General features: G+C 50.4%; 10 protein-coding genes across 10 annotated transcripts; 5 read left to right on the forward strand and 5 right to left on the reverse strand.

Moving 5' to 3' along the window:
- Nucleotides 1–1,296: 1,296 nt before the first annotated feature.
- ASPVEDRAFT_49704 (uncharacterized protein) lies at nucleotides 1,297–2,188 on the forward strand (the record flags this gene model as incomplete). Its single annotated transcript, XM_040814206.1, has 2 exons — nucleotides 1,297–2,084; nucleotides 2,116–2,188. The coding sequence occupies 2 exons, from the start codon at nucleotides 1,297–1,299 to the stop codon at nucleotides 2,186–2,188; spliced, it is 861 nt and encodes a 286-aa protein (XP_040663513.1).
- Nucleotides 2,189–2,574: 386 nt separating this feature from the next.
- On the reverse strand, nucleotides 2,575–3,728 carry ASPVEDRAFT_59397 (putative G-patch domain protein; the record flags this gene model as incomplete). Its single annotated transcript, XM_040815482.1, has 2 exons — nucleotides 3,617–3,728; nucleotides 2,575–3,528 (listed from the first exon to the last, which is right to left on the reverse strand). The coding sequence occupies exons 1-2, from the start codon at nucleotides 3,716–3,718 to the stop codon at nucleotides 2,575–2,577; spliced, it is 1,056 nt and encodes a 351-aa protein (XP_040663514.1). The 5' UTR covers nucleotides 3,719–3,728.
- A 1,006-nt stretch (nucleotides 3,729–4,734) lies between these two features.
- Nucleotides 4,735–6,487, forward strand: ASPVEDRAFT_79443 (putative triacylglycerol lipase; the record flags this gene model as incomplete). Its single annotated transcript, XM_040816689.1, has 3 exons — nucleotides 4,735–4,953; nucleotides 5,002–5,355; nucleotides 5,408–6,487. 3 exons carry the CDS (start codon nucleotides 4,735–4,737, stop codon nucleotides 6,485–6,487), a joined length of 1,653 nt encoding a protein of 550 aa, XP_040663515.1.
- Nucleotides 6,488–6,738: 251 nt separating this feature from the next.
- On the reverse strand, nucleotides 6,739–9,531 carry ASPVEDRAFT_24685 (snoRNA-binding rRNA-processing protein NOP14; the record flags this gene model as incomplete). The annotated part of the gene is made up of 2 exons (XM_040809689.1): nucleotides 6,739–9,192; nucleotides 9,244–9,531. 2 exons carry the CDS (start codon nucleotides 9,529–9,531, stop codon nucleotides 6,739–6,741), a joined length of 2,742 nt encoding a protein of 913 aa, XP_040663516.1.
- A 152-nt stretch (nucleotides 9,532–9,683) lies between these two features.
- ASPVEDRAFT_37185 (uncharacterized protein) lies at nucleotides 9,684–11,193 on the forward strand. The gene is made up of 5 exons (XM_040811411.1): nucleotides 9,684–9,747; nucleotides 9,802–9,921; nucleotides 9,983–10,043; nucleotides 10,096–10,232; nucleotides 10,286–11,193. Exons 1-5 carry the CDS (start codon nucleotides 9,705–9,707, stop codon nucleotides 10,933–10,935), a joined length of 1,011 nt encoding a protein of 336 aa, XP_040663517.1. The 5' UTR covers nucleotides 9,684–9,704; the 3' UTR covers nucleotides 10,936–11,193.
- On the reverse strand, nucleotides 11,079–13,541 carry ASPVEDRAFT_79446 (putative origin recognition complex subunit 3; the record flags this gene model as incomplete). Its single annotated transcript, XM_040816690.1, has 8 exons — nucleotides 11,079–12,057; nucleotides 12,107–12,228; nucleotides 12,284–12,554; nucleotides 12,605–12,744; nucleotides 12,798–13,032; nucleotides 13,085–13,158; nucleotides 13,215–13,424; nucleotides 13,482–13,541. 8 exons carry the CDS (start codon nucleotides 13,539–13,541, stop codon nucleotides 11,079–11,081), a joined length of 2,091 nt encoding a protein of 696 aa, XP_040663518.1.
- Nucleotides 13,542–13,804: 263 nt separating this feature from the next.
- On the forward strand, nucleotides 13,805–16,416 carry ASPVEDRAFT_79447 (pentatricopeptide repeat protein; the record flags this gene model as incomplete). Its single annotated transcript, XM_040816691.1, has 2 exons — nucleotides 13,805–16,348; nucleotides 16,402–16,416. The coding sequence occupies 2 exons, from the start codon at nucleotides 13,805–13,807 to the stop codon at nucleotides 16,414–16,416; spliced, it is 2,559 nt and encodes an 852-aa protein (XP_040663519.1).
- A 60-nt stretch (nucleotides 16,417–16,476) lies between these two features.
- Nucleotides 16,477–18,012, reverse strand: ASPVEDRAFT_37187 (Sec63 complex subunit SEC66). Its single transcript, XM_040811412.1, has 3 exons — nucleotides 17,682–18,012; nucleotides 17,253–17,566; nucleotides 16,477–17,173 (listed from the first exon to the last, which is right to left on the reverse strand). The coding sequence occupies exons 1-3, from the start codon at nucleotides 17,779–17,781 to the stop codon at nucleotides 16,760–16,762; spliced, it is 828 nt and encodes a 275-aa protein (XP_040663520.1). The 5' UTR covers nucleotides 17,782–18,012; the 3' UTR covers nucleotides 16,477–16,759.
- A 516-nt stretch (nucleotides 18,013–18,528) lies between these two features.
- ASPVEDRAFT_123963 (chromatin segregase YTA7) lies at nucleotides 18,529–23,481 on the reverse strand (the record flags this gene model as incomplete). Its single annotated transcript, XM_040806139.1, has 2 exons — nucleotides 18,529–21,401; nucleotides 21,462–23,481. 2 exons carry the CDS (start codon nucleotides 23,479–23,481, stop codon nucleotides 18,529–18,531), a joined length of 4,893 nt encoding a protein of 1,630 aa, XP_040663521.1.
- Nucleotides 23,482–24,648: 1,167 nt separating this feature from the next.
- On the forward strand, nucleotides 24,649–25,299 carry ASPVEDRAFT_68476 (uncharacterized protein; the record flags this gene model as incomplete). The annotated part of the gene is made up of 3 exons (XM_040815992.1): nucleotides 24,649–24,975; nucleotides 25,042–25,168; nucleotides 25,244–25,299. Exons 1-3 carry the CDS (start codon nucleotides 24,841–24,843, stop codon nucleotides 25,297–25,299), a joined length of 318 nt encoding a protein of 105 aa, XP_040663522.1. The 5' UTR covers nucleotides 24,649–24,840.
- Between the last annotated feature and the right edge of the window lie 25 nt (nucleotides 25,300–25,324).

Here is a 25,324-nt window from a genome sequence, read left to right on the forward strand (position 1 = left end):
GTGAAGCAATGAATCACTCTTGGAATAGTAAAGTACGCTTCAAGGATAAAGTAGTGTTGAAGCAAGTAACAGAGCCGAGTCCGAGTGGCCACTGGATCTCGGACTTTGCCTGTCAATACAAGAATAAGATTTTTTCATACGTCTGAGGGAGTGCTAGATACTCTGTACTTGGTGCTCTGTGTGATTGCGATCACTCTCAGACCAAGACGGGGAGATCAGAACCAGGAGGATAATCAAGCTTGGTTTCAAGGACCGCCGCTCCACCACGATCGGAGACACCCAGTTCCGCCAGGAATCCGGGATGGCGTCGAGTCCTCGGGCCGTTTCCAGCAGGGAAGCGGTGAATGCTGAAATTATAAATGATAAGTCAATAATATGATTATGCAGTTGCGATCTCGATGTCCAAGCGCGAGACACATGAAACATGGGGCGTGAGCAGGCATTGTGCCACCATCATCATTGTCCGGAGATCGGCATGCATGAGCCTGCATCGTCTCAAAGATCTAAGAAATGAGGAATCTCAAATTGCCGGTCTCTGGCAGTCAGGCGGATGTCTGATTGGGGCCCAAAAATGGGACTCCCAGACAACTTCAATAGTTTGTGTTGATTTAATTTCACTGGCCATCGCCAAGGAGAGACGAGATGGGCTCCCGCAGACGACACGATGATGGACCCAAGTCAACCAGCCCACGCGCGCCAATCACTCGACCTCAGCTCGTTTCGGCTTCTTTGGACTGCCAGTTTTGGAAGATTTGGACCCCCTCTGCGGCCAATCTGAGCATGACAACAAATAATGAGCAAACGCCGATGCGCTGCGCAGCGAACAGCGCGAACTCTGGTGCGACTCCGGGGTCAGAAGCGGCAGAAGAAGCAAAAACGAGGCAGCAAGAACGATCTCCGGTTGACTGCCATGCTTCGGGTCCCTGAATCTCGCAATCTGATTCCTTGGCCGAAGAGGCGACCAGGCCCACCGTTGTGATGTGACAATTTAATGAATGGGATTATGGATCTGATATAAAATCTCGCGGTGGATCCGTGGTTCAGGCTCTGCGAAATCCTGCTTGTTCCTGGATCTCTCAAATAATCTGCTCCATTTCTTTTTTTTTTTTTCCCTTTCCCGCCCGCATTTCGCCCTTTTGTTGGTTTGCTCGGTGTTATTCCCCTCAACGACATTTCCCATGGTTGGCGGGCTGCTGCTTATCGACACCACAGCACTCTTGAACGGGTTTACATACTAACCCAGTCGCAATCGCAATCGCAGTCGAAACCGCAACAATTCCGTTATCAAAAAGCAAAATGGCTGTTTTGGACAAGGATCGTCCTCGCGGCCTGCGAGTGCCTTCTCTTTCCTCCTTCAGATCTAAGCACAAGTCGCCAACAGAGCCAGCCCCCACGATTCAACTGCCTTCGGCGTCGCATTCATCTCTCCAGACAGACTCCTTTTCGGTGACTTCTTCGAAGCCAACGGAAAAGACATTGCCGCCCCATCCGCAATTCCCCTCGCAACAGGCCTCCTCACCTGCATTGGTGAATCCATATCCGTCGCCACCGCAGGTATACAGCAGTCAGCCTACTCGCGGGCCTGTTCAGAACTCGAACCCAAGCCAGGCCATTGGCAATGATGCCCCCCTCCCTCCTCTACCAGCAGACAGGCCTATGCCCCGACCCTTCCCTCAGACAACATCACCACCGACCAGGCGCCCGATTCCCGGGTCTGCGCCAGCGCCGGCGGCAGCACCAGCGGCAGCACCAGAGCCGCCGCAAGCACCAGTATATGCACCTGTGCCTGTTCCGCCGGTGAACCCAACTGTGGTGCAACAGAGAACGCCACCATCAAGCGACGAAGAGCCGGACCAGAGACATTCCAATGGCACAAACGACTCATTAGAGGGCTTCATCCCGGAGCCAGAGCCAGAGCCAGAGCTAGATGGCACTAATGGTGCACCGAATGAGGCTGGGTCCAGCGAGGAGGATGATAGACCCTTCACGCCGCCAGAAGTTGAGCCGGTTTCTGTTCCCCTAAATAAACTGCACTATTCCTGCTACCAGGAGCACCGCGCGATGCCCATCGCTAATAACGTGTGGTATGCGTTGCCCTGCATGACTTGTCAGAAGTTCGATCGCGAGATCCGACATCGATGTGTTTTTTGCTGTCTGCGTGTCTGTGCAGATTGCTTCCAGGCACTGAAGAACTGTCCACGTCGTTCGCTGGCACAGCTGATGGAAACGATTTCAACGAACAGAGATGCAGAAAACCAGGCATCTGCTCCAGAGATATAATGCTTGCTTTGTGTGGGAATGCTCAGTTTCGATATACATACATTTAGTGGGGCCATCTATTTCGTTTGCAGTCTCTTGTTTACTTTTCTCACATGTCGCCTGGTTAGGGATTCTATTCCGAATGTTTCCCCTCGTTGTAAATGACCATAATACCCCGTTAGGTTGATGATTTATTATTTACGATAAGTGTCTTAATGCCAAATACATTGATTCTATACCCGTGGTCTATAATAGCAAACTCCAGTTCCAATGCAAGGTGAAAAAAAAGGGCAGTATGTAGTATACAGAAGGTCGTTAATCGTGATCTTCCTCAGTCACACCTGGACATCCTTCCATATCAGCTGTGTCGTAGCTATACTTGCACCAAAAACAGTAACTATGCTTTTCGCGGAGGTACAGCACTATTTTCGTCAACCGCTCAGCCGGATCGAGTGCGTTGAACTCATCGAGTTCTGGGTCTTCTTCCTCAAGCTCTTGTTCGAGAACAGTAGACAGGTCGCGCCCACCACCAAGGGCTTCCTGGTCCTCTTGATCGAGTGCAGGATCGTCATATCCCGGTAACCGTGGATTCGGGAAAAAGGACGATGGCAAGGACGTCTGCAGCATATGTCGGGTCTGAATGGCGCGTTCTTTTTCTTGTCGTTCACGTACAAGGCCCCGATACAGCACATTGATTTGAGATGTCGGCTTAACCTTGGCCTTGGACTGGGTATCTACCCCTCCAGTATCCGATTCTTTACTGTTCTCACCCTCCTCATCCTTATTCTCGACATCGTTTGTAGTAAATAAACTTGTTTCTCCATTCTCAGCTGCATCCAATCGCTCCGCGACCTTTTGCGCAGCGTGGAATTGCGCCTCGGTCCGTTTCGTTTCACGCTCTAGACGTACGCGGTCTCGATAATCGCCCTCCTCGGCCTTGACCTTCTTTGCAGCCTCCTCAGCCTCCTCCCGGAACTTGCGCTTCCTCTCGTTATCCAGGCCTATCCCGCCGCGGTCTTCCTTGAAAATTAAGTTCAGTGGCTCTGCGCGCGACCGCGCATTGGAGCCACCGTCATCTTTATCGAGCGGCAAACTAGCGTCATCTGAAGGTTTACCCAAGGTCTGTCCCGGCTTGAACCCGAGCTTCGCCATCATCTGAAAGCCCTTATTCGAGGGGTTTAGTGTGCTGGTTGCTAGGGCTTCATCGCGTTTAGCGGCTTCCAGTGCGCTGCGTTCGGCTTTGGAGGGGACTTTTGCGCGGGCTTCGGCCTGTAATGAGAACGAACAGGGTTTAGTTAGCGGGGGTCTGCGACTTGGTTATAGCCGCATGACAGTGCGGCGAGGGCCTGGGACTTGCCTCCCGCTGAAGCCGGCGCTTCTTTTGCGTAAATGTCTCCTTTTGTTGTGGTTCCTCGATGACCATGGACATGTAGTCATCTTCGTCTTCTTCCGCGGCCATTCTCGTGCGGGGTTGCCGTGTGGTTTAAAAAAAAAAAGCACCCCCCCAAAAAAAGATGGGTCAAAGCGCCCTGATATAACTGACGGGGGAGCGAAGAGGGCGATCGCCAGAGGTATTTCCCTTTTGTCAAGTAGCAAGAGACCGGGATGGAGGCGACAAAGAAAAGTGACTTGAAGTTCTGCGGGGAAGACGCCGATGAGGAGGAATGGGTTTTTCCCACTCCGGCCAAGCGCTGTTTCTCCATCCAATCGACAACCCAGTCAGTTTGACCCCAGTTCAACATGTCATTGTCCAGCCGCTTAGTTCGTTCCCTTGCATTTGTTTTGGCCATCGCGTGATTGACTACTGACTCGCTTCTTGAGCGACAGCCTTCCTCAAGATGCGGGGTTTACTCGCGAAGCAGCCGGGCTGCAAAGTGATTCCCATCGAATGGCTACACGCAGGATACCATCCACTGAATTGTGCAGCCGCTTTCGCACGTCGGAATGGCCGCAGTAACTGACGATCTATGCAATGTGAGACTGTGATCGGAAGGGGCGTGGAACTTCAAAGCAAATCCCTGGCTTCTATCCAGTGTCCAGGTATTTATTGTGGCGATCCCAATGTGGCTGCGATAGTGTCTGGTCGATCAACAATCCCAATCGAGGGCTTCTCCACTGGATTTTGGGAAGCTGGGAGCCAAGCTCCGGTAAACACCATACTACTAGTCAAGAAATCGGAATTTTCGGCTGCGTCGTTAAAATTCAGCCTGACTTGTCTAGTCCAATTCTTTGTTGGCCAACCTGCCAATATGTGGGGAGATTCAAGAGGAGCCTTTCTCCTCGACTTTCCAATGGCTAGGGCCTGAGAATGCTCCTTAAAAGAGAGTCCGAGACCCCTCGTGGCCCTGCTCGGTGTTAAATTTTCACCGTCCTCTTCGCGTCTGGATTGCATTTCTTTTAAATACCCAGTCCTAGGCGCAGTTCTTAACGCACCATATAGCCTGGACTGCAGTGACAAGAACTGCAACTCGGACGATGTTAGGACACCTAGCCGTATTGACAGTACTTTGCGCACTGGCTTCTGCCAGACAGGCTATTGTAGACCTCGGATATGCAAAATACAGAGGAGAAGCAGCTTCGAACGGTGTTGCACAGTGGCTAGGGATACGTTACGCTGCACCCCCTCTTGGGCCGTTGCGTTTCTCTGCGCCGCAAGACCCTGAGAGGGAGCATGGGATTCAGGACGCGTCTCAGGTACGTCTCTTATTCAAATCAAAGGGCTGATGCTGACGATGAAAGTAGCATGGGCCCCTCTGTCTCGCGACTGATGAATATCCAATCCCAGCGGGCGTGTCTGAGGACTGTCTCTTCCTTGATGTTTACGCACCTGCACGGTTCAGAGGAGTAACGCCAAAACTCCTACCTGTATACGTCTTTATCCAGGGTGGCGGTTACAATGTGGACGGAAATCCCTATTACAATGCGGCGGGCCTGCTTCACGCCTCTGATATGAACATCGTCGTTGTCACCTTCAATTATCGGGTCGGTCCGTATGGTTTTTTGGCCGCTTCTGAAATAAACGAAGACGGCAGCGTAAACAACGGTCTCAAAGATCAAATCAAGGTCCTTGAATGGGTCCAGGAGCATATCGGAAAGGTAAGAGCATCGGCCTCTTATGAATACTATAAAGTTGACTTTTTTTTTCAAGTTCGGGGGAGATCCAAACCATGTGGTGGTGGGTGGTGATAGTGCAGGCGCGGCCTCCGTAACCCTACTTCTCTCCGCGTACGGTGGCCGGGATGACGGCCTTTTCCATGCTACTATCGCCGAGTCGCAGAGTTTCGCGCCCATGCTCACCATAGATGAGTCACAGTTTGCTTATGACAACCTAGTCTCCCGAACCGGCTGCAGCACGGCGGTGGACACCCTCGCCTGTCTCCGAGGCCTCGATATCGCAACCCTCCAGCGCGAAAACATTGCCACGCCACTTCCTGGCGCTCTAGAACCGCCCCTATACTTTTACGGGCCCGTGATTGACGGCGACCTTGTGCCTGACTACACGTACCGCATGTTCGAAGAAGGCCGGTTTTTAGAAGTTCCCGTCATATTCGGCGACGTCACTGATGAGGGCACAGCCTTCGTCCCCGCAAATCTCTCCTCTATAGCAGCCGCAGATAGCTTCCTCCAAGCACAGTTTCCCGCGCTTAAACCTCAACACCTCTCCAAGATACACGATTACTATCTCCGAAATATCAACTCTAGCCAACTTTACCCTAACGCCACTCGTTACTGGCACCCAGTAAGCGACGCCTACGGCGAGCTCCGCTACAAATGTCCTGGGATTGCCTTGTCGAAAATATACGACAAGGCCGGCGTCCCAAACTGGAACTACCATTACTCCGTTCTGGACCCGGAAGATCAAGCTTCGGGCAAAGGAGTCTGGCACGTCGTTGAACTTAACGCAATCTGGGGACCAGAAAATATGTGGTGGTCGGATACCATCTCGAATCCACCGCCAGCGTCTTATTACACGTCTAATGCGCCCATAATCCCACTCATGCAAGGTTACTGGACGAGTTTCATTAGGAGTTTTAATCCGAACACGCACCGTTACCCGGGGAGTCCGAAGTGGGAGACTTGGAGTGGTGGTGGTGGTGGAAAAGGTGGAGAAGAGGGGCATCAGCGCCTTTTTATTCGGACGGGAGAGACGAGGATGGAAAGTGTGCCGGAGGACCAAAGGGAAAGGTGTGAGTACCTTACTTCGATTGGGGTGGAGTTGACGCAGTGATCGTTTCTTCCCATGTGAATACATTGTGGCTATTTTGTCCTAGCCAGATAGTATATATTAATCAATACAAGGATACTGATTCCAAGAGTAAACTTTTTTTCCCCTGACAGTGCTCGTAAATACTATATACATAGAGCAAACAATGTACCGATGCAAAAATAACCCATGTAAAAAGCGTAAGATAGGCATATGCATGACTAGGTAGGCAAGCACTACCTAGATAAAAATATAGAAATGCAAGTGGACAAAATCTATCGCTTCCCCTGGCGCATCCTCTTCTCCCTTTCATAGGCATTGGCCTCTCGTCCTTCTTCGTTCTGCACCTCCGCAACAAGTCTCTTATACTTCCGCTCGTACTCGGCATCCTTCTCCTTCTTCTCACGCAGCTTCTCCCTCGCAACAAAGTTCGCATCTTTCCGCAGCTCGCGCATTGCGCCCTTGCGCTCGCGCTTAAATTCTGCCTTGAGGCGGTTGAGTTCTGCACGCTCGCGGTTGGGGTCGTAATGCTTGTCAGGGTTGAACGAGTCCTCGAATTTGGGAATTGCCGTTTTAACGGCGAGTGGCTTGTGGTTGTGTAAGAGGAGCGGTCGGCGGGCGAGGCGGGATTGGGAGAGTAGCGAAGAAATTTTGTCAATAGTGATTTGGAAAGTATCGAGGGTAGACGTGGGGACTAGATTCTTCTTCTTGTTGGTACACGAGCGGGAGACGAACTGGAGAACGGCCTGAGCTTGCTCGAAAACCTCACTGGACGCGGACTTGGTGGACCAGAGATCGGAGGCTGAGCTGAGGAGGGAGGTTAAAGTGGTGATTAAAGAGAGTTTGAGCTCTTCTTGTTTTGTGATGGTTGGCTTTTCTTCAGTTATATCCCAGAACTGAAGCTTTCGGGTGATTAGTGATTTGGAGGGTTTAATATGAAGGGGCACTGTGGGTTTTCGAAGAGGGAAGGTCCCTAAATTGGAGGGGCCCTCCTCGGGACTGAGAATGCACAGTGCGTTGAGGACGTAGTTGAGTAATTCGGGCATGTAGCGCTTCGAGACAGCTTGGTATTGTAGTGCTAGAGTTGCAGCGTAGGTGCCCGTACACAGATCAGAGAGGGAGTTTACGGGACCTTGTCCAAGATACCGTGCAAGACAGAGATGAGCTGGTGTAGAGACAGCATGGAAATGGTCCGACGTCGGGAAGACAGTGGCAATCCCAGTTAAGATAACAAGGTCTCCGGGCCGAAGGCTGAGTGGACGGTCCGTAGCCATTTCACGTAGCTGAGCTCTGAAGGCTAGGGATACGCTTTCGGGGTGGCTCTTTGCCAAAGAATGGATGTGACGGAGAACGTTCTCTAAGATAGCGAAGGGAGGATGTTCGGATTGTTCAGCCATGTACGCAACATGCTCAACGAGGATTCCAGCGAAGCGGCCAAGCTTGGTTTTGTTGTCGCTGTGAAGACGCGGGTGATGCAAAGCTCTAATTCGCTGGACGATGGTCGGTAGATCCTCATAAGAAACATCCTTGACTATCTGAAGAAATTCTTCGTGACTGCTTGGACATGGATATGTATATGCAAGCCCATCATCGGTAACTTGAGCACCCGGACCTACGGTTGAATCGCCCGATACGCCACCTGGCATAGTAATCCCGTTGATAAGCTCGTCCTCCTGGTCTTCCTCTTCTTCAGACTCATCGGCGGAATCACCCATATCGTCAGCCTCGTCAAAAGATGCGCTGACGTCCGATCTCGTCTCTACAAGATCGTCGAGAATAAAGTCGTCCTCATCTTCAACACCGGTAGGGCGAGAGGTTGAATAATTCATAGGCTGCTGCAGTCCGAAATCCTTCGCATCATCTGGGAGCGATTCGTCCTCAGACTCTTCTGCATCTTCACCCTCAGACTGTTCCTCAGTCGCGTCTAATTCATCCTCACTAAGCTCTTCCCCGCGCATTCTGCGAAGTCTTTCTTCTTCAAGCTTCTTCAACCGCTGTGCTTCTTCTTCCACCTTTTCTTCCTCCGTTTTCGTTCGGTCTGTGGGCATCGATCGCTTGTCGAATGTCAGTTGTTTCAGGCGTTGATCGTACTCCTTTTCCAAGTCTCCCTGCGATTGGCCTTGCAATATAGCTGCGCGGTCTGGGTTCATCGTGGCAAAGTCATCCTTCGGCGGTTCGGGTTTCGAAGGGGGTTTCACGGATCTGAGAATATCGAAAAGATCGGGTAGACCTTTGTCTAATTCTTCACGTAGATCATCGTCGTCCTCTTTCGCCATTTGCCGCTGCGCCTTGTGGAACTTTGACTTGGCAATGACTTCTTGCATGACTTCATGTTTAGACTTCTTGCGTTCCGGTACTTCTTCCTCATCCTGTGAACCAGGATCTTCAATTTCGCCGCCGTCAAGGATCCGTTTCCGCTTCCGAGGCATTTCAGAATCCGACATGTCACCCGCATCCACATCCTCTTCAAAATCATCTTGGGCGCCGAGCCCTTCCCCAAATGATAGCGATTCACCCTTGTGCGTAAGTTGGAATTCTTCATCATCATCATCCTCCTCTTCGAGATTGAACATCGAATCCTTGCGAAGTTTCTTCTGGCTTGCTCTGGCAAATCGTTCCGCGGCTCTTTCTTCCGGCGTCATGGTTGGATCGTTCTCACCAAACCGACGATCCATAATACCACCAACTTTATTTTTGCGATTCATCTCGTGTAACAAAGTTTGACGTCTCTGGCGGATGTGTGAGCTGCATCAATTTGGAGGGGGTTACAATGAACATACCTTCTCTTCACCAAGAGATTTCGTAACTCCGGGCCGAAAGCTCCCTGCAGCAGATTTAGTCGGACCATCTCTCGTAGTCACGTCGAACTTGTTGCGGGAAATTGTTCTTATTTCGAAGGGGTTGAATCGCTCTCGAATGGCTTCCAGAGCGCTCTCGCGCTGAGCCCGGTTCTGCGCATTTGCACCGGTTTTCGCATTTTGGCGCTTCTGCTTTTTGGATTTCTGAGGACCTAGTACGCCATTATCGCGGAGGGAGGTCTTCAGCTGCTTGAGCTGCGATGGAGGCATGATTGCGTGAGGGGGCCGTCGGTGCAGTGGGAGCTCTTTTCGAACTTCGCCGAAATTTTTGGTTCGCAGAAAAATATTGGTACACCGCCTCGTGGTTCTGCCGCCATATGGTTTCCGCTTTCCGACGTCCCATCCACGATGACATCTACAATGATGGATTGATGACCAGTATGATGGCTTCTCATATGAGCGATAAGGTATTATGGATATGCCTTGGTATGTAATTGGATATCACTTATGTTCTGTTTGCATCAGAGCTGACATGTATAGGTGTCTCTCTCTTCTTTGCTGTCCGCGGGATTGCGGCCGATCTCCAGAGCGTCAACGAGTTGACTGAAATTAAGAATAACGACAGTGATGACAAGATCATCAGTGAAGGCACAGAAGACGGTACAGAAAACACGCAGTATTCCCTTTGTACATACTTTACCTCGGATCTGACACAGCCCAGCTCTTAAACTAGACACTTTATTGAGACTTTCCAATAGCACAAGCTATGACCTTCGTTCTGCGTATGGAGGCTGACCTACCTTATTAGAGCGATAAGCTGACTTGTCCGCTTAGTGCGCTGCGCATCATCGCCGAGCGATCTGTTAAGGCAGATACTCGAAATTTATTGCTAAAAGATTTAGCAAGCAAGAACCCCGAACGACGAAATAAAGCGATCCCCGCGGCATTCTTCTTGGTGTCGAATCGAGCCCGTACGTACTGGCGCACGTTTGGCGAACAGTGTATATAGTGCTAATTTATATAGTTTCTCGTACATCGGTATGCTCTCGATTGAAAGATTTCGCCACATACACAGCCCTCGTTGACTGTCTTTGCAATCTCCTCGGCGAGCATGTTGAAAAAACCTCGGACACGGTCTCCCCGATATTCCCTAGGACACGACCCCCTGGAGAAATAAAAGCTATGAGAACACTGAATATACTTCTTCAAGAGAACACTCCAGCAGCGCTGGAGGCCGGCATAGTCAGCCGATGGCTCGCCAACTATCCATTTCCCTGTGCTCTAACTGAACCCTCGCGGCGACAGGATGTGGTGATCCTCATGAAAACATGGTGGGCTGACGATGCGGTGATGAGCGCTATCTTCGGTACCCTTTCATCCCATCCTGAAGGTGCTAAGCAGCTTCGAAAACACGGCTTGATGGGCAGCATGCTGGAAGAAAACGACCATGATGAACTCAGCGACGACAATGACGACGAAGACGAAGAAAGCGATGTGTGGATGGTAGATGGAGATGATACCGCGGGCTCTAGACGGATCCCTGCACGGCAGAATCGAAACCGCAATATCGAAGAGCAAGCTTTGAGGAGGCGCAGAAGGGAGGCAATGGTGTTGAGTGATGGAAGGCGCCCGATAGGGAATGATGATATCATACAATTCCCGATCGCTAATTGATCGCAGCAGTTTTTAAGATGTGCAGGTATTGGAAGATACTGTTATGGATCTTAGTTTTCGAACATTATGATACCCCTTGGCAATTTATATTAGTCATATTCATATCGACTTATAGTGGTATATGAACGTTTATTACAAGCAACTCAGAGCCCCATCCAAGCTGACTTTGCAACATGATCCATCTTTTTCCGACTATGTTTAAGCATTCCAAGTGCCCTGAGCTCAGATAACGCTCTGTAGAATAATGCCATAGTCATTCTTTCATCGCAGCCATTACCCTGTTCACTTTCAAAGACCGCATAGAATGCTTGCCATAAGTCATGCATATTCACAAGCGCGCCTGACTCGAGGTACAGCTGATAGAGAATTGATGTGGCAGGCTGTTGGGCGGAAATCTTGCGTTCTGTGTCCTGCGACGTAAACATAAGATAGTCGAAGGGGTGCGACAATGCCCGTTCTAGGGCGAATCGGGCACGTGGAGCAAACACTTCTCTTATAGGGCTCCGCATATCAAGCAGGAAAGCCTCATGTAGGGGCAGTTCCTGCGGGCATACCAAGGTGGACTCGAGATATGACCCTAACATGGTATGGAAACGATCTATAATCTCAGTGTATTGGATACACTCATCTGGCAACTTCGTTTTGCCAGTGTTCAATTTAATTCGTTGTTTGGATATTGTTGTTCCGATGACAGAGTTTTGGCTGTCATATTCACTGCGCAACGGCTCCGGGCCATTATGGGCTTCGGAGAGTGATTCGAAGTTCGCATGAATATCTTGAAAGCCGGGTAGTTCCGTTAGAGACTTCGGCAGCAAGGGGAGCAATTGTTCGATTTTCCCGGAGTCTAGTCGTCGGAAAGCGGCCAGAAGGTCTTCGAGTAGGGATGAGCCCCGTAGCTCCCCGGACAGCGCGCGGATAGACAACTCTGATATACTTGGCTTCTTCAGAACATTAAGGTTCTTGAGCAATGCAGAGATAAAATTCACAGCTTGGAAAAGGTCATGCATCGACTGTTGTCCGGATTTGACCAGCTGGATTGCCCGCGGAAAGAAGGACTTATCATCTTCTAATAAATCGCGCACTACCCTCGTATTGCCATCTTTCAAGAGGCTTTCACAGTACCTTGTAAGATGTCAGCGGGGCAGCCAACGGGAAGGGGGCAACGGCTTACTCTCTAAAAGATGGAACATTTCTAAGTGCTTCGCAAAGCTGTTTGCCTTGTAAGTCTTCTGGGATGTCGTCCGCAAGTAGCACCGAGATTGGATTGGCGAAAAAATGAGACATATAGGCGTACTAGCCATGACATTAGCGACAAACAACTCGACCGGAAAGGGGATGCCCGGCTCACCTTTACTGTCCGACAAAACGCTTCCGGTGTCTGGAAATAATCACTTGACTTCTCGAATAACACCCCTGTAATATTTCGCCCGAGCCAGAATTTTCCTCCTTCCGCCTGGATTCGTTCATATATATGGTCAACGCAGTTGCTGGCCCCATGGAGTTCGAAGTATTTCCCCTTTAGTAGGGACACGCTCGACCGCGGTAATCTTCCTTCAAATAATTCGACAGAGGTTGAGATGCCGAACAAGAGGGTCAATGGTATTCGATCAAGCCACGAGCTAGAAGATCAGCTTCAACCAAGCATTAATATCTGGGATTACTGGCTCACCCGAGTAGAGAGAAGAGGTCAGTAAAAATCCCTGGATCAAAGGCTTCACTGTCTCGAAAGGCAAGAACAAGATGTTTAATGTTCCTCCGAGTGACATATTCACCTAAGAGGTCGAGATCGTATCCAAGAAGCCTCGGGCCCTACATGTGTCAATGTCATGCATGACTAGTGATCACAATTTAAACAGTCTTACCTCCCGGTCTGTAAGAAAGTTTTGGTAACCATCGTTGCCTTCCGTATTTGTAATAGCAGCACGTATAATGTTCTTCAAGGTTGTTTTGAGGTTGGGCGCATCGCCAGATTCCAGCACCACTACACCTCCTTCTTTGGCGGAAGTTAATTGATCATTCAGCCGAGAAAGAAGCCTGGCTAGCGAGGACACGTTTGATCCGACAGTAAGGAGCGCCGCGGGCAGGCAGCCATCGTACCTATGCGCTGTTAAATTCCGAACAGAGCTGCCTCACTTTCGGGTTCTCTTACATCTCAGGTGTGGTTGTCCTGACAAATGTTGATACATTTTTGAGCACCTCCGCGTCGACATCATTTAAAATATCCTAGGCCAGAAATTAATATACATCCATGGTAACCAATGGGTATATTCCATTCTCACCTGGGTCTTTGCTTCTTGAACGGACCATAATTGCTCGTATGTTTGATACCTCAATCGGACGGACTTTTCGCTTTCATCCCCATTAAAAAGCGGCACAAATGGACACAAATCTGCTGTTGATGTCGTTTGTTCTCGCGTAACTTTACGCTTTTTCGAAGGGTGGTCGTTTGGGGATTTTCCTGTATCTGCTGGTCTGTAGATATAAACGCCCTTCAGCTTGTTAGTGAAAGCTCAGGATCTTAAATTGAGGGTTTTGCGCCGACCAACCTGAGTATTCAAAGAATCTTCTAGAGCACCAGTTTCTGTCTCCATAAAGTCTGCAACCATCGTCACTCCCTCTGTTGGCGCGCGAATCGAGGGTGAGTTCGCGTCGTCTGGGGGAGATGGAGATTATTGAGTGCCTGAATTCCGCGGCAGATCTCCGACCGAACTAAGCCAGATCGGGATAATTCAAGCTCCGCGGGATTCAAGAACGAATTTCCAACCCGTCGATTACCTTTTGCTGCGCTCACCTCTTTCGCCTAAAGTCACGTTTGTGTTTCCTACTCCCTGCCGATTTCCGATACCAATGATATAACTGCTCTCACTTCATGCTCCGTCCGGTGATTCGAGGGGCTCGGTGGTATCAGCATGTCGCCCGCTCAAGCAGTCCGGCGACATCGCCTCATCCGTTCACTCGAACGTTCACCGCAGTAGCACCACTATCGATCAATTATGGCAGCCCGAATGACAAAATAAATTTCTATGAGCAAGACACACCGCGAAGCAAGAAAAGACGGAGGATAGACCCGGAGGCCGAAGATAACGCGGACAGGGAGGATGTGCAACGCGAGCTCTCGCAGTTAGACCATGAGCTAGAAGCTCTGAAAGAGGGCCCATTCGGCCCCAATAGCGCTTTCATAAAAGGTCTCCCAGAGCATGAAAGAGTAATTGCGTTGGAAGCCCTCCGGAAGCAGGAAGCAGAGAACGGCAAAGATGAGCCTATCAACCTTGACAATATCTACGACGAGGAGTTGGATGAAATGCTTAGAGAGGAGTTTGAGGGAATGGCTTTGGAAGAAGAAAATTGGATGGAAGACAAGAACGACGATTCACAAAGAACAGTCATACACCAACCCTATGAAGTCATACTCGAGGGTCCGGAACATAGCAGCTATGTTGGCAAATTTAATGATGCTTTAAAGCGTTTTGCCGCTGATAACTCTAGCGAAAGAGCGAAACGAGAGCTCTGGAAGTGGTATCGAAGGTGTAAACAGGCTGTACCACAATTTATCGATGCGGTCCCACAGGAGGCTATGACGATGCTATGGTCCTCTCAACAAAACGAGCGCTCAACTGGAACACAGGCGGCTCATGTACAGATCCTGGCTGAGGATGTGTTATCCGCTGGACGAGCTCTTTCAACCACGGATATGCTTTCTTACATAAATTCACTACAACTATCTGGTAAGACCAAAGATGCACTGGACCAGTGGGAGGCGCATCAAACCGGACTCAGTCAGAAAAAAGAAGATTTGGAAGCCTATTGGAAACTGGGAGTACAACTCTTTGCAGCAGAGGGCGACCCGCAGAGAGCTCAGGATATTGCTCTTGCATTTCTGGCAAACGACAATTCTCGACAACCTCGCATCCTCATTCCGGTCATAACTGCCTGGGGTAGACAGGATGGGGAAGAAGCGGATGTCAAAGCATGGGCTCTTTATCTGCAACTGAAAGCACTGCTTCAACATGAGATTGGCATGAGAGACTATGACCAGATCAGCATTGAGTTCCTCAAAGCCGGGAAATTAAGTCTTGCCATTGCTGTGTTCAAAGATATGATGGTGACCGGCCAAGATTCGGCAAGCGACTCAACGGCGCTGTATAAGGCAGCTGTCGGGTTAGTTGGTAACCTACAAGCGTCCGCTGTTTCCGAGCAAGACGTTAACAAAGTCTCTCTCTCAACGTTGACGGTTCTACCCCGTCGGTTTCAGAATCGATTCTTCTACGCTAGCTGGATGAAAAAATTGATTGGAATGGGCGAAGTTGATTCCGCTGCCCTAGTGATTGAGTTAATGTATGAGCGAGGCGTAAGGCCAGATCCGAAGCATCTCAACGGCATCATCGCTGGCTGGCTTCGCCTGGGGACTGCACCCGCGCGGGAAAAGGCTGAACAGCTAGGGTGGGCTATGATCCAACAGCGGATTGATCGGGTCTTACAAGATGAGGCAAAGGGAACTACTCCATCTCTATCCCCGGAAATGCAGCACGTAAATGCACGGATTCCGAAATTCATGAAACGCCCAATGCCTCCAGCCAGTATTGAAACCTTTTCGATTCTACTCCTCCATTACAGCCGACGGGGCGACGAAGAAGCAACTGGACAACTTGTCAACAGCCTCACACATGCCCGAATCCAACCTAACTCGTACTTTATGAACCATCTCCTCTACGCCGAACTCCGAAAACAAGACATTGGTTCTCTATGGAACAGGTTCAAGACCATGTCCTCTTCCGTGCAGCCAGACCTTGAAACATTCGCCTGTCTCTGGGACTGCGGGAAGGTGCAATACGATCGCAGCCGCAAAGCTTTCCTCTCCGATTTCCCAAACCCTCGCACTCTGTACGCAGAAATGCTGAAGTGGTTCTCCAATCTCTCCAGCCGAGGAAAGGCCACCATCCAAGAAGATTTCTCTAAGGACCTCTATGACCAAATAATCCGGTGTTTCTGTCTTTCCCGCGACCTTCCAGGCACTCTGGTTGCACTCTCCTCCCTCCGCTCAACCTTCGGCTTCTCTCCAGATGATGCAACAGCCCGCCTGATCATCTTACAAGTTGCGCGGCTCGCCGCCGCTCCCTCAGATACCCCCAAACGTCGCCTTCGTCGCGTCTCCTCGACTCCAAAAAGCAAAGAAAACATCATCAACGTCCAACGCCTTGTCGAGCTTCTCAGTGATCGCAAGTCCTCAACTCTCGAGTCCAGAGGCCTCAGCATATCCTCGCTAGATCCGTACGAGAGAGAGACACATCAACTAGACATTATGACTGACTTGCTGCGCATCGTCATGGTTCGGGCTGCTGACAATCAAAATCCTGACCCCGACCGTATGGAGGCACAGGTCCGGTCTGTCGCAGAGGAAATGGGCGTTTCTGATGTAGATCTTGGTCCAAGGTTGGATGACACGGATGCTCGTCTGATCTCAATGAGGTAGAAGCTGTTTAAGCCTCAGCCATTCATTTCCAAGAATCCCAGCATTCGGCATTCGGCATTTGTATATATATGTATGTATATGGAGTTTTGGTTTGCACTTTGGCGTTCGCGTTGTATTATAGCACTACCCCATACCTATGTACACTCCTAACACCGATCCTCTCTGGAGCAGATTTAGCGCAATCCCAATATTTTACGTGGGTTCTTTTCACAGCAGAGCAACAAAATATGAGTGAACCGGAGTAGTAACCTTGGATTATGTATAAACCCCCTTCGTAAAACATGAGACGAAAATGTAAATTTTAAATAGAAAGGAAGATAAGGGAATGCAACCATCTAGAAAATTGAATAAAGCTCATTTCTTGCCCTTCTTCTTCTTCTTCCCCCCACCGGAACCTCCACCCCCAGGACTCCTCTGCGCTGTCGCTCCTGCCTGGTCATCAGCTTCCACGAGAACCGCATCTTCATCACTCTCAGTAGCAGTTGGCGCTGGCGGTGCCGCAGCAGATGCAGCGATCTTTTTCTCCTCCGCAACATCCGTAACCGCAGGTGTAGTAGTGGTAGTAGAAGAGGCAATAGCAGGCTTTTCGGCATCCAACTCCTTCATGAATCCCTCTTGGATAGTAGCTTTTCTCTTCCCCCACCAAGCCTTCTCCTCAGCCAGCTTATTTTGGTGCTTCTCTAAACGTTCCCGCACAATCGCGTTATTGACCATCTCATTTGCGGACTGGAAGATTGTTTGACCCCAGTTGGGGGCGTATGCATTTGCCTGTACACACCCACATTAGCATTTCTCAAAATCAATTGAACTAGTAATAAAGGAATTGTCCTATATGACAGATTCGCACCTCATTAACAACATCCCTAACTTCATCCTCCATTTCCTTCTCCGCGCGCAAAAACCTTTGCCACAGATCATCGCCCACGCTTCCGCGCTGGAGCAACATAGAAAGAGCCTGCTTCTGGCTACGGAGAGCCATGACGCGCCTAATGTCTTCGCAGGCACGGCGGAGGAGCGCCGCTTTGAGTACTGATTCAGGAATCTTCTTTTCCTTCTCTTTCTCTTTTGACGTGGAGGCGGAGGGTTCAAGGTGTAGGAGGGAGAAGTATATGTCTCGCTGGAGATGTGGCGGGAACCATGGTTCTAAGGATGTGGCCTTTCCTGAGCAGAGACAAGGACAGTTAGCTAATGTGTTGACCTGGGACTAAAGTTGTAATCGCATATGCATGTAGGTGTCCATATAGGGTGCGTATATTGGAGGTTTGGGCGGACATACTGGCTTTGCGTTTGCGGTATAAAGAGGAGAAGGTTGCAAGGGATCCGATTAGAACGCTTAGATACGCGAACGGTACGACGAGGGTAACCCAGTCGACCATGGTGTGTATGATTATGGGTAAGTAGACAGGTATCGAGAATGTCGAGTTCGGGGATGGAAAGAAATGCGGGTATTGTTCGTTCGTTTTCAGCTGGTCATAATAGTACGCCCGTTCGTGGATGAGTAGAGGAAAGACCGAAATTTAAACGGCTAACCACGTTGTTCAAAAACGAGTGAATGAGCCAAAATCTCGAGAGTGTTGGCAATTCGAGACCATGAATGTCGGGGAGTCAGATGGCGGAACACAAGGACGATCCAAAGGCCAGGCTGGTGTCTTGGCCTCGTCACATGTTCAGACCCTGCGCTCTCAACTATAAGATCAACCACCAACACATAGACGCGCATTCACAGCTACGGCTACTTTTACATTCCAAAAATTGGGGCCAGACATGTCAGACCTACACATTGAGATTCGATTCTTAAATAATACAGGTAGATTCCGCCAAATATCTAACGGCAAAAAACACAAAAGCTCACGCCTCCCGAAGGGCTAACCCAGCACCAAAGGCAACCCTTGATCAGTGAAGTAGCGTAAAGCGAAAGAGGTATAGGAAGGAAAATAAACGATGGGAATAATAATGAGCTGAGCTAGAAAAGAGAATTCGAATATCCGCCATTGATCTCATTACACAAATCCATGCTTGCTGCTGCCAAATTCAAGAACCAAACGTGTGCAAAAAGGTTTAAGGGGTAGGAGAGCGAGGGGTGGTTAAAGAGGTAGGAGGTAAAGTGGGTGAAGAAAAGGCATCTAATAAAGCGATCCAAGCTGCTCTTTCGTCTTTTGACTAATCGGTCCAATCTCCTGTACAGCTTGCATGTCTTCGAGGACGTCGTTGAACGTGTTTTGAATCCCAGCAGCCACCTTGCTGCGGTTCCAATCACTGCGCGTGTGCCAGAGGAAATCCATCAGCGCAGTGTTAATCTGCTCTAGCTGTTCGACGGAGCAACCGCTCGTGCGCTGGGCCATCTCTTTATGTAGATTTCGGACGTAATCGTGGTCGATGATTACTTTCGGCGATTCATCATGGTCATTGAGCAGGGATTGCAGGGCGGTCGGCTGTCTAGAAGTACCGTCGAAGAGAGGTACAGGGGGTTGTAACTTTGGTTGCGACTGACTAACACCCGGCCCATCCACCTGCACAAGTTGGGATTCGCGAGATTGAGGGGATGGTTGGCTACTATCCCCTTGTTGGGTATCCGGGAGCTCCTCTTGCGGCACACGATCGGGATACTGGGTGAGATCAGGGTAGTCGTGCCGTCCTCCGTGAGCGACGATAGGGCTCTGAGTGTAAGGCTGTGGATGCGAAGACTGATCGGACGACTTCTTATCTGACGTCGTTTGTGTGGTGGAGGCTTCATTGGTATAGTCTCCCGGTTGGGATCCCGGAGCCATGGGGGTCATGGGCCCCTTCTGTGAGAAGCTTGAAAGGCCGGACTCTCGCCGCACCTGTTGAGAGGGAGCAGTCATGGAATAGGCCGGTTTAGGTTGCGCAGAAGGCCCAAACGAGCTTACCTGCGTATCCTGTCCTGCAGATTGATCAGAGTTGGTCATGTAAACGTCCCCATCTCCATCAGGGTGAGATTCACGTGAGCCGTTATTCGGGTGCGAATCGTTCAAATCCGACCCATCGCCCCGGTGATATCCATTAGTCATGAAGCTGACATTCGACTGTCGTGTAGGCGTGACCGGCCGATTAGGAGGGATTTGAGGAGCAAGATCAGGGAAAGAAGCACCGAGTACCACGGGGCCGCTCGACGGGTCTGAGTCTGTATTGCCATGAGGGACCCTGTTTCCTGCACGAGCCGCAATGCCTTCCTCCTCTTGAGATTTTCTCGCCTTCTCTAGCGCAGCCTTCTCTCGCTCCAGCTCTCGAAGATAAACATTTTCGCACTCAGCCACTAACGCTGGCTCGGCCTGCTCGATAGTAGAGATATCCACTTCAACATTGGACAGAAGTTCATTCGCCCTGAGCAAACGCTCCTGATCATTACCAAGCTGCCGAGCATCCTTCGCTAATCGCTTAATGTCCGCTAAAAAGTCCTTGGGACGCTTGTAATATCCGTTAGAAAGGCGCTTCTCGATGGTTACAATCTCCATATTGTAGAAAAATTTGCCAGATACCGCCTCCCGGAGGCCCAGGACGCCGTGTTTATCGTGCGCCTTCTCAAATGGCCGGAATGTCGTCCGCTGTTCGATCGGCAGATCACTCGTCACAACATTCGGGTCATCCTCTTCCCATAAATAGCGAATCTGAGACTCATCGATGACTCCGCTCCTAAAGCGCTTGTATTTCTTGATCTGGTCCATGATGGGCTGGATACGAATCTTCAACAGATTCAAAGTCTGATAGTCCTTCTTCTTCTGAGCTTTGAGCTGTTCTTTCGAAAGAGTCTGCTCTTTCGGCGGCGGCGGCGGCGCCACCTCTAACTCTTCAAGTTGTCTCTTCTTCCGATTATCAGGGTCAGGCAGCTGGGAAGGCGAGGCCTTGATAAGATCAATGAGCTTGGAAAAATATTCATAACGCGCGTCATTGTCTGGTGCGGCGAGCTCAAAGATGTTTCGCTTCGAGTAGCCAAAGAGACTCCTCACAAACCTAGGGTCTACTTCTTCCATGCCAGCCTCCATAACCCCAAGTAGTAGGACAGGGTCAGTGGAAGGCACAGACCGTAGAAGACCTAGGAACGTAGATATCACTGCTTGGCCAACTGTCTCGGTCCAATTTTGAAGGCCAGGGATATAGATCACACTCGGCTTATGTCGTTTGACTTCGGCGAAAAGCTGGATAATTGCCGCTTCGGGTGACCGTGTTGAGTCGCTAAGTAACGTCGGAAGATCAAATGACTGAACGTGCAGACCTTCAAAGTGGTGCAACAGGGCGCTTGCCAAGTATTGTTGACCCATTCCAGGAGAACCGCGTAGCAATAGCCTAGGTCTAAAGACCCGCGACCTTTCGAATTCCTGTTGCATTTGCTCGCGCTGGAAGCCATTTGAGGGGTCTCCTGATTCTTCAAACAGGGCTTCTTCCAAGGCTGTAAGCCTCTTGCGTTGGGGAAGAATCTCGGAGAGGATACTCTTAAGCTCAACCAGAGGGTGTCGTAATAACGGTTCGATGGGTTTAGGTAATTGTGAGGCACCAGACGACGTAGATCTCTCTGACGAAGGGACCATTTTCTTGATTGCCAACATGAAGTCTTTGGGGGCGACTTCAATTGTTTTCGGATCAATCAAAAGTTTTTTGTCAGACTTGTAGATTTGGGGGTACCTTCTCTGCACCGCGTTCAACGCGGCCTCAGTGCAAAGAGCACGCAAATCTGCACCACCATACCCCTTCGTGATCTCTGCAAGTTCATCCTTGATGACGTTTTCTAACGGCGGATCCCAGCCCTTCGTGTGGATATCCAAAATAGAACGGCGTCCTTCGCTGTTGGGCAGTGGGAAGTAAAACTCCCTATCGAACCGACCAGGGCGACGAAGAGCAGGGTCAATAGAGTCTGGGCGATTCGTAGCACCAATAACAATGACTTGGCCACGACCATCCATGCCATCCATCAACGCCAGGAGAGTGGAAACGATGGACGCATGGATTTGTTCCTGCTTGCTTGACCGGACAGGGGCCAATCCTGGAAAAGAATATCAGCGATCATGTACTTATTATCCTTAGGGCGATACAGGGTGCCTACCATCGATCTCATCGAAGAAGATAATACTTGGCTGGGTTTTACGAGCCTCTTCGAACAGAAGGCGAAGTTGCCTTTCGGCCTCCCCAACCCATTTACTGAGTGCGTCGGCTCCCTTCCTCATGTAAAATGTGACCTTGCGACCCTCGGAGCTAACACTGTTTGCCAGAGCCCTAGCTAGGAGGGTCTTACCTGTACCCGGAGGTCCATGGAAGAGAACACCACGTGGTGGCACGATGTGGAAGCGTTGGAAGATCTCTGGATACAGGAGCGGAAGAGATACCATCTCCTTCAGTTGATCGATGTGGCCCTGTAAACCGCCTACACTATCGAAGTTGACTGTCACGTCAACACCAAGGGGATCTGCATCCGCTAGGGCCTGCTTGTCTTTAACGCGGCCAAGGTTCGCTGGGGTTCCAGAATGGCCTTGAGCTGCGTCGGTACCATGCGCCTGGGTCGCAAAAGGGAGGGGTAAGGGGCCACCAGCTGGTCCTGATATTGAGCCTTTGGGATGTTGCATTCCTTCGTCATCACTGCTATCGCTATCAACTCCGCCGGTGGCAGCATGTGCTCCGGGTGGCCCCAGAATTGCAGACGGCCCGCCGCCTCCAAAGGGCCCATAGGTTGGGAACAGTGTACGCTGCCAGGTGCTTCCGCCCCCGCCACGGCCCCTACGCGACGGAGACTCGTTGACTTCATTCTCCGCCTCCTCTATTGGCAGGACCAGGTCGGGGCGGATAATGCGGTAATCAACGTCCTTTCGGCTGCGTCGGGGCTTCTCATAAACAATTTCTTGGTGTACGCGGCGGCGCGGGCGGTTTCCTCGAAGATCATGAAGCTCCTCCGCCAATTCTTCTGCGATATCAGCAGCCTCGGATTCCCCACGTGATCGAGAGGCTCTTTTACGGAGGCCTGGGCGTCGGCCGGTTGAGCTCTCATAGTCGTCGTCTTGGGCTTGGCTGGCTTTGCGCGGGGAACCTTGAGATTTGCCGGACTGCGACAGCTCATCCTCATCGGCAGATTCCTCTTCCTCTGGCTCGAAATCACTTTCTTCGTCGTTTTTCCGTTGCGAAGACTTGGGCTTCTTACGACTTGAGCGGCGTGGTCCCGTATCCTCTTCATCGAAAGGCTGTGTCGTGTCTTCTTCGGTAATCTGGCTGCGGTTCGGCCGAGCTCTTCGCCTTGTAGTCGGGCCCTCATCGTCGTCGTCATCGTCATCTTCTTCCTTCGCATCACCATTCTCGGACTCCGGAACGAAGCCTGAATCCTCGGCAGCTGCGCCTTGTCCACCATCGTCTTGGAAGGAGGTTGGGGCGCTTTCCGATATCTCCACTTGCGAAGCCTTGATCTCGGTTAAAGTTTCTTCGATGACATCCGGGTCTTCCATTTTGGCGTCAACCTCATCGATATCGTCAACATCGGGAGCCCGCTTCGAGCCACGGGATGAGCGGCGACCCCGGTCTGCTTCTGGGCTATGGGTACCTCTTTGAATTGTTTGGGCATGGCGTCCGGAGTTAGTCAAAGCGTAGATATCTTCGGATGGGTCACGGGTACGTCGCGTCGTCCGCCGAGCGCCAGAGTAAATTTCCTGCATCGCCTGCCGCTTCAGGCCGTCGCCCACTTTCAATTTCACCACCTTCTTCGGGGATGGAGCCACAACTTCTTCTTCCTCGTCGTCGTTTTCATCGTCCTCGATACTCTCTGAATCGCCCTCGTCGTATATAGGTCTCTTCGTGGCGGCTCTTCGTGCAACCGTACCCCGCGCATTTCTTGGTGCGTTCACATCCTCTTCCTCATCAGACTCTCCGAACGAAACCGAGTCAAGCTCACTAATCTCGTCGTCTTCTAAAATATCGTCGTCGGAATCGCGACGCGCCCTTTTCTTTGTAGGCCGAGCCTTTTTCTTCGACTTCGATTTGGAGGCTGAACGTCGGCTATCACGGATCGGGTGATCGCTGTAGTCGTCATCATCTGAATCGGATTTATTGGCGATTTCTTCGAGTGAGCGTTTCGCACGTGCCATGTTTACTGCTCGAACTCTGTGGTGAATAGGATTGATAAGCAAGTGCCATGAAGCAGGTATATGAAAAGTCAAAGTAGGACTGGGAAAGGCAGGCGGGTGAGTAGATTATAGGACGGATGGTAGCCAGAGGCCATTCGTTAAGCGCAGAGTGCAGGCTCAATCCATTGAACTCACCAAGTAAGGACGAGATCGAGGTTGAGGTCTCGATTATGCCTCACGCACAATGTTCTAGCAATGGCGTGATATCATGAAGATATGCCAACAAAAAATCGAGAGCGTCAAGTATCACAGCTGGTAGTGTGAAGGCCAATCGGAGGTACCTGAAGCACTGTCGTCGGTTGCATACAATGCGCAGGGGCAGCGGTCGGAGGCAAACGAGCGATGTTGAACAAGTGGAAACAATTTATCACGCCAATAATTCCAAATCAACTAGCAATCAAAATCCACGAGAGGGAGAGTACGTAAGAAGGTAAAACGCGTCGCAGGTGGCACTTTGGTCATGGGTAGCCTAGCAAGCAACAGAGAGAATCACTTGATGGGGGTCAGCGCAACGAAAATCAAAACTCAGCGAGACCCAAAACAAAAACATACCTATTCAACAAAAGCCACAGCGACAACAGCAACTCACAAGCATGTCCGCAGGAATCAACCAAAGAGGATTGATCGAGGGGATGGCAAGTGATGCAACTTTTTCCCTCACTCTTTGACACGATCTCTCTCAGCAAGTTGATGAGTCCTGAGGCTTCGGCGATGGTCTCCTTCGGGCGCTTGCTGCGCCACACATTAGCCACAGTTAGCCCCTCATCAGGACTAGCGCAGGCGGCAAATGCGCAATTGCTGCCTGAGCGCTGAGGCTGAGAGGAGGCGTCTCCACCTCATCGCCCGCTCACCTCCTGTGAAAACAATTCAAAGCTGGAGATCACCGCGAAACCACCACATCAGAACCCCACGTAAACATCGTAACTCCATCGCTTCCAACCTCATAAAATGTCAAAATAAGCTTCGAACGCATTCTCAAGTAATATCCTGCAGTTAAAGTGCGCCTTTCCGTGCCTGTTCAGCGACTCCCAGGTCGGCAAAAAGATGAGTAAAGAGTGAGAAAAAAGGACAACAATCGCCGTCAGTTTTTTGTCCCTACATCGAAGCTTATCGCCCTTTGACTTCCTCCCCGCTTGTTCGCCCTTCGCCTAATCCCCGTCTTGATTTGGCCCTGAGCCGCCGCTGCTTGATATCATGTGATTGATGACTCATCGCCGCCTGGCCGGAACATCGCCATCTTTAAACCGTATAAATAGAAAACCAGCTATACAAAAACAGAGTCGGCTCAGTTAAATATTATCCCTAATAAAATCACTCAGCATGCCTCTCCGTATCAATCCCTCGTTTTCTCAGGCGCTTTTTCGCAGAAATATAACTACAACCGACGCGCGCTTGAATACTGGCATGCCGCCGCACCCACCACCCCAACAACCACCGAGCGCTTACAAGGAAGGGGTAAGTTAATGAGCCCATGTACCGTCCTCTCTTGTTTAAATGGAATGGTCGACCTAATTATGTTAGATGTCGCGGTACAAACACTTCTTCAGCCCCTTCGCAAAGGTCTTCCTGGGCGCTGTGTTCACCTACCAGGTTCTCTATTGGACCTGGGTGAAGCTGGAGATGGAAGAGGTAAAGGCTGATAAAAACAGTATGTCTTGTCTTTTTGCTTTTGCTTTTTGCCCGTGTTTTGTTTGATGATGCTTTGACTAACAGTACTTGCTAGAACAACTCGCGGCCTTGGAGAAGGAGGCAAGGGAGTTAACAGGAGTAAAGAAATAGAACCCAAAGTTTTTTGGGAACTTGT

Source organism: Aspergillus versicolor (assembly GCF_001890125.1).
Source record: "Aspergillus versicolor CBS 583.65 unplaced genomic scaffold ASPVEscaffold_2, whole genome shotgun sequence".
NCBI lineage: Eukaryota > Fungi > Ascomycota > Eurotiomycetes > Eurotiales > Aspergillaceae > Aspergillus > Aspergillus versicolor.

What these genes read in the sequence shown, in the direction of transcription:
- ASPVEDRAFT_37185 (XM_040811411.1), top strand. Translation starts at nt 9,705, where the DNA reads ATGGCTTCTCATATGAGCGATAAGGTATTATGGATATGCCTTG. An exon ending in CAGTGAAGGCACAGAAGACG is followed by an intron (nt 9,922 to 9,982) that starts GTACAGAAAACA and finishes GACACAGCCCAG; the next exon opens with CTCTTAAACTAGACACTTTA. An exon ending in AGCTATGACCTTCGTTCTGC is followed by an intron (nt 10,044 to 10,095) that starts GTATGGAGGCTG and finishes TTGTCCGCTTAG; the next exon opens with TGCGCTGCGCATCATCGCCG.
- ASPVEDRAFT_37187 (XM_040811412.1), bottom strand. Translation starts at nt 17,781, where the DNA reads ATGGTCGACTGGGTTACCCTCGTCGTACCGTTCGCGTATCTAAGCGTT. An exon ending in ATACCGCAAACGCAAAGCCA is followed by an intron (nt 17,567 to 17,681) that starts GTATGTCCGCCC and finishes GTCTCTGCTCAG; the next exon opens with GAAAGGCCACATCCTTAGAA. An exon ending in TTAGGGATGTTGTTAATGAG is followed by an intron (nt 17,174 to 17,252) that starts GTGCGAATCTGT and finishes GGGTGTGTACAG; the next exon opens with GCAAATGCATACGCCCCCAA.